General features: G+C 42.5%; 1 protein-coding gene across 1 annotated transcript; it reads right to left on the bottom strand.

Moving 5' to 3' along the window:
• Window positions 1-5,596: 5,596 nt before the first annotated feature.
• LOC113887966 (melanoma-associated antigen B5-like) lies at window positions 5,597-6,570 on the bottom strand. The gene has a single exon (XM_027535345.1). The coding sequence runs from the start codon at window positions 6,551-6,553 to the stop codon at window positions 5,597-5,599; it is 957 nt and encodes a 318-aa protein (XP_027391146.1). The 5' UTR covers window positions 6,554-6,570.
• Window positions 6,571-6,776: the final 206 nt, after the last annotated feature.

The raw sequence follows: 6,776 nt of genomic DNA, 5'->3' as shown, positions 1-6,776 counted from the left end.
TGCTTGGTTTATCAAGTGTGAGCCAGGCACACATTTCCCTGGGCAAATTATACAAGCTTTAACCAAAACCTTGCAGGCGTCTTGAAATTATCATTGTCCCTATGAGCCACAAACTTGAGGGAGGATTGACAGAAACAATACAAAAACTGGACTCTGGCAATATAAGAATTAGGAACATGGGGCTTAATGAATTACAAATATAATGATAATTTTCCTGATTTTTTTGAAAGATTACTGTCTTTTAAAAATCTTTCATTTTCTAGATATAAGGAAATTTTTTAACACAGCAATTTGATAAATGGTACCTTTGTCATTAGAATTGAAACATTAATTTTTCTCTCCCTACAATATCACTCCAGAAATTAGAAACTCGCAGTGTTCTTATTTTCTTAGGAAAATAGGTATTTTTCAAAAATTCAGTGAGAATCTGTTCTTGTAGCAGGACACAAATGGAAACAGTGATTACACTACCGAGACTTGGACTGGAATGTCATATTTGACAGACACAGGAAGACTTGGATATGACCAGATAACTTGAGGAAACTAAGGTTAACCATCAGATCAGATCAGTCGCTCAGTCATGTCCGACTCTTTGCGACCCCATGAATCACAGCACGTCAGGCCTCCCTGTCCATCACCAACTCCCAGAGTTCACTCAGACTCACCCATCGAGTCAGTGATGCCATCCAGCCATCTCATCCTCTGTTGTCCCCTTCTGCTCTTACCCCCAATCTCTCCCAGCATCAGGGTATTTTCCAATGAGTCAACTCTTCGCATGAGGTGGCCAAAGTACTGGAGTTTCAGCTTTAGCATCATTCCTTCCAAAGAAATCCCAGGGCTGATCTCCTTCAGAATGGACTGGTTGGATCTCCATGCTGTCCAAGGGACTCTCAAGAGTCTTCTCCAACACCACATTTCAAAAGCATCAATTCTTCGGTGCTCAGCCTTCTTCACAGTCCAACTCTCACATCCATACATGACCACAGGAAAAACCATAGCTCTGACTAGACAAACCTTTGTTGGCAAAGTAATATCTCTGCTTTTGAATGTGCTATCTAGGTTAGTCATAACTTTCCTTCCAAGGAGTAAGCGTCTTTTAATTTCATGGCTACAGTCACCATCTGTATTGATTTTGGAGCCCAGAAAAATAAAGTCTGCCACTGTTTCCACTATTTCCCCATCTATTTCCCATGAAGTGATGGGACCGGATGCCATGATCTTCGTTTTCTGAATGTTGAGCTTTAAGCCAACTTTTTAACTCTCCACTTTCACTTTTATCAAGAGGCTTTTTAGTTCTTCTTCACTTTCTGCCATAAGGGTGGTGTCATCTGCATATCTGAGGTTATTGATATTTCTCTTGGCAATCTTGATTCCAGCTTGTGTTTCTTCCAGTCCAGCGTTTCTCATGATGTACTCTGCGTATAAGTTAAATAAACAGGGTGACAAAATACAGCCTTCACGTACTCCTTTTCCTATTTGCAACCAGTCTGTTGTTCCATGTCTAGTTCTAACTGTTGCTTCCTGACCTGCACAGAAATTTCTCAAGAGGCAGATCAGGTTGTCTGGTATTCCCATCTCTTTCAGAATTTTCCACAGTTGCTTGTGATCCACACAGTCAAAGGCTTTGGCATAGTGAATAAAGCAGAAGTAGATGTTTTTCTGGAACTCTCTTGCTTTTTCCATGATCCAGCAGATATTGGCTATTTGATCTCTGGTTCTTCTGCCTTTTCTAAAACCAGCTTAAACATCAGGAAGTTCACGGTTCACATATTGCTGAAGCCTGACTTGGAGAATTTTGAGCATTACTTTACTAGCGTGTGACATGAGTGCAATTGTGCGGTAGTTTGAGCATTCTTAGGCATTGCCTTTCTTTGGGATTGGAATGAAAACTGACCTTTTTCTGTCCTGTGGCCACTGCTGAGTTTTCCAAATTTACTGGCATATTGAGTGCAGCACTTTCAAAGCATCATATTTCAGGATTTGGAATAGCTCAACTGGAATTTCATCACCTCCACTAGCTTTGTTCATAGTGATGCTTTCTAAGGCCCACTTGACTTCACATTCCACGATGTCTGGCTCTAGATCAGTGATCACACCATCGTGATTATCTGTGTCGTGAAGATCTTTTTTGTACAGTTCTTCTGTGTATTCTTGCTGTTTCTTCTTAATATCTTCTGCTTCTGTTAGGTCCATCCCATTTATGTCCTTTATCGAGCCCATCTTTGCATGAAATGTTCCTTTGGTATCTCTGATTTTCTTGAAGAGATCCCTAGTCTTTCCCATTCTGTTGTTTTTCTCTATTTCTTTGCATTGATCACTGAAGAAGGCTTTCTTATCTCTTCTTGCTATTCTTTGGAACTCTGCATTCACATGTTTATATCTTTCCTTTTCTCCTTTGCTTTTCACGTCTCTTCTTTTCACAGCTATTTGTAAGGCCTCTCCAGACAGCCATTTTGCTTGTTGCATTTAATCAGGTTCGTGACATTGTACAGGAGACAGGGATCAAGACATCCCCATGGAAAAGAAATGCAAAAAATGGTTAACCATAAGGAGCCATAAAAACCCATAGGAAAAACAGCCTGGGACCTTGCTGATAGAATTTCCATCAGCCTTACCAGGTGAGTAAGGAAGATCACTTCTGGCAGGCACAGGAACTTTAGGATGTGTTGGGGACTTCAGGAAGAGAGGAATTCATCCAGATCTCTAGGTTTGACAACAAGTCTTGGCTGTGGCTTCCTAGACTCAAGAGGCTATTAAAATTTCCTTCTGGAGACTCCTTATCAACCGGTGCAACAAAGCAGATTTAGAAGCGCCTATTGGCAAATTGTTATTCTTACTGTACTTAGATAAATAATCAGGCCGAGTTTATTGAATTGAGACTTCCTTTGCAAACAAATTAGGTCTTAGTTTTCCTGTCTTCGGTAGAAATGAGGGACATGATGGAAAAAATTGGTTCAATATAAAGTGTACTACACATGTGTGGGTATTAGGTTCTAGTAGTATTACATTCCCTTGAAGTTTTATTATTTACTTGCAAACTGGCTTGGATCCTCAATTTTTCTAGTGTCCACCCGTATCTAGCTGCAACTTTCTTACGAATATTCCCAATTTCTCCCATCCTTTTGATGTGTCTGTGGGGAGACAGTGAGTTCCGAGTGATACACCTCTGCCATCTTGATCCGCTCACTCTCGCATTGTTTTGACTTGAATCACTGAGAACTAACATTGCCATTTTCCTGAAGTCCTGCAGCGTGAATCTACATGACTTGATGCAAGATCAGAGCGATTGTCACAACAGCTCATGTTCAAATAGACTTCATGCCTGTTGCTGTACGAGCCACTCAGAAAGTTAACCTGATCACCCAGAGATATTGCTAACTGTGATAGAGACATTTCAAACTGCAATAGTTGCTTCAATCCTGACACCTAGAAAACTTCTTGAATGACTAACCCCTGGGCTCAGAAACTGGTTTATAAGCAGCTCCAATCATTAACTTCTGTTTTTCTTTTGTTTCCATAGAAATGCCTCTTATTAGTAACTACCTGATACTCCCTGCATCATAGACCTAGCTTTGGGAGCCCACCTGCATCACCACCTATTGAAACGAGATATCATTCTTTTTTTAATTTATTGAATTGGAGGCTAATTACTTTACAATATTGTATTGGTTTTGCCATAAATGAACTGACCTGTTCTCAGAATGATGCAACTGCTGCCATGAAATGGAGGACTCCACTAATCCATTCTCTCTCTCCACAGTGACCAGATCAGCTTTTACCATGTGAGACTTGCAGGCAAGTTTCAGAGGAGGGAACTGTCAAGGCTTAGGGTACTCTGCCCCCAAATATACCACAGTGGCATATTGATTATTTTGAATTCAAGTTACTTAAGAAACAGCCAACAGAGGAGGGACATGCCGCCACCCCCCGATTTCTGCCTCCCTGAGAGCAGGAAATACATCTCATATGAAGGATGTACTGCCTGCATCTGGAGGCAGAGGGAAACCCTTCTAACCAGAAGTAGGCAGTTCAAGCAGAGAAGCCTGTATACACAAACCTTGTTAAGTCTTTCATTTACTACCCTGGGTACAGATTCTGTTTAGATTCCTTACTAGTTGAGTACCTAAAACCTAAGTTGATTTGTCCTGTTGATTCCTCACAAATTGTTTTGTTGTCTAAAAAATAAAAAAGCTGCCTGCTTTGCCCACTTCTTAGGTCCCATTTCTATGACACCTCTGTGCACATGAATTGCAATTTGTGTCTTTTTCTCCTGTTACCCTGTCTTGTGTCAAGTTTACTAGTAGTCTAACCACAAGAATTCAAAAGGGATAAAGGGAGGAATATCCTCCTTCCCTACACACCTCAAGGGAGTTCACACATACATCTCAGAAACTCCCTGCAGACGATGTGTGTAGCATACCAATCTGTGCACTGGAATCTCCTGCATTGAGATAAGAGCAGAGACACCATAGATTTCTATCTGTTAGGGGCCGAAATGTGTCCCCTCCACAAATGCATATTGAAGGCATAACTCAGAGTACTTCAGAATGCAACTGTAGTTACAAATAAGGTCTTTAAAACGATGGTTGTGTTAAAATGAAGTCATTCAGTTCAGTACAGTTCAGTCTCTCAGTTGTGTCCAACTCTTTGTGACCCCATGAATCGCAGCACGCCAGGCCTCCCTGTCCAGCACCAACTCCCGCAGTTCACTCAGACTCACGTCCATCAAGTCAGTGATGCCATCCAGCCATCTCATCCTCTATCGTCCCCTTTTCCTCCTGCCCCCAATCCCTCCCAGCATCAGAGTCTTTTCCAATGAGTCAACACTTTGCATGAGGTGGCCAAAATACTGGAGTTTCAGCTTTAGCATCATTCATTCCAAAGAAATCCCAGTGCTGATCTCTTAGGGTGGGCCATAACCCAGTGTGACTATAAGAAGAAATGGAGACAAAAAAGGAGGCACCAGGGATATATGCCCTCAAAAGGAATGCCAAGTGAAGAGGGTAGCCACCTGGCAGCCAAGGGGAGTGGCCTCAGGGTAAACCAGCCCTCATCTTGGACTTGCAGCCTCTAGAACTCTGAGAAAATAAATTTCCGTTGTTTCAGCCACCGATTCTGTGGGGTTTTGTTGTGGAAAGCCTAACAAATCAGTACGTTAGCCCAGGTAGAGATTTCCTCCTGGATAGTCTTTTTTACTTGCCTGTCATTCCTAAAAGCTATCTCAAGATCTTGCTTATGTGATTGCAGCTCCTAGTTTCTAAAGTTGTTTGGGCATAGGCTAGGTCTTGATCTTAGCCTCACGAGAACTAGCATAGAGCCTTTCAAAGAGCAGAGGCTGAAAAAATGAAGACAGTAAGAGGTCTAACTTGTTAAGGTTTAATACCTCCTGCATTTTTCACGAAGCATATCGAGGTATAAATTAATTTTATAAAACAGAAGACAGAAAAGATGGAGAACAATCAAGATTGATCATGTTTTGAAATTTTTTGCATTTTATTTTTTCATTCCATTGTCCCAGCAATATTATTGTGGGATTGCTTCCCATTTCGGCAAAGGTCCCTATTTTGATGTCAAATTTTCTTATCTGGATGATTTTTTAAAAGTCTTGGTCTTCAGTAGGGGTAGGAGAAGCAGCTGGACCTGGCCATGGAACATGCCTGGAAGTGAGAGTGGTGCCAGGCCTGGCTGGAACTGTGGCTCGAGCTCTCTCTTCCTCATCTCGCAAAGCTTCTTCATATTGTGATGAGAAGGCACCGGGGACCGTATCATTGACTTTTGCCAAAAATTCCAAGACTTTCATTTTGCTGGTTTCCACATGGGCTCGTGGGCCCCACAGGAACTCATAACATGGAGGATCGCTGTTGGCAACTTGGCGGTACTCCAGGTACTTCATCGTCACAAAGTCTTTGGTGATGAGCTTCCTGGGCTCTCCATAGATGAAGTGTTTTCTCCCAGCATATACTCGCATCATATTCAAGAACTTCCAGATGTCTTCCTCAGCAGCACAGTTGCCCTTCACGAAGATCACACCCAGAACTGTCATCAAGAGACCAGTCTTAGGTAAGCCCCTACCATCCCACACTCTCCCATTGTTGGGCAGGTTCAGTTTGCTGACAAGGTCATAGGAGTGGATGGTTGAATCAACTTCCTTCAAGTCAACTGCAAAGACAGCCTCGATGTGTTCAGAGGCTGTCTTGAGAATCTCGGCAAATCGGTTATGGTATTTTGGGTGGATAATCATCAGCATGTCTTCCTTCATGATGGGCTGCTTCATTTTGTATTTATGCAGAAGGAACTCTTCCAACAAACTTGTCATGCTGTTCAGAGTATCACTGTAGGTGTTCTCAGTAGAAGATGAGACATCGGAGGAACGTGAATCTTCCTCATCTTGACTGGTATCTTCTTCATCAGATGTTGTGTCAGAAGTAGTTGAAAAAGTGCTGGTAGTAGATGGGGCTTCCGAAGACCCCTGGAAAGTGCTATTTGACACAGTAGCTGAGGAGCTCTGTGAATTATCTTCTAAATGAGAAGAGGTAGAGGGAAGCTCTTCCATTACTGCAGCGGGCTGAACACCCCTGTGACTCTGGAGCTCATATCGGGCCTGGTGGCATTTCTCACGGATGCAGAGCTTATGATTCTGACGCCGAGGCATGATGCCTGAGCTGGGGGACAATGATTAGAAGTGTGAGTAGGAGGGCAGGTGATAAGGGTCCACACGAAGACGAAGGTTCAGTGTGCAGCCGCAGCAGGGAAATACCACCTTGGTTATCAGGAAG

Source organism: Bos indicus x Bos taurus, chromosome X (assembly GCF_003369695.1).
Source record: "Bos indicus x Bos taurus breed Angus x Brahman F1 hybrid chromosome X, Bos_hybrid_MaternalHap_v2.0, whole genome shotgun sequence".
NCBI classification, from domain to species: domain Eukaryota; kingdom Metazoa; phylum Chordata; class Mammalia; order Artiodactyla; family Bovidae; genus Bos; species Bos indicus x Bos taurus.
This window is presented reverse-complemented; position numbering and strand designations above follow the sequence as displayed.

Coding starts and splice junctions, on each gene's coding strand:
- LOC113887966 (XM_027535345.1), bottom strand. CDS start 6,553: ATGGAAGAGCTTCCCTCTACCTCTTCTCATTTAGAAGATAATTCACAG.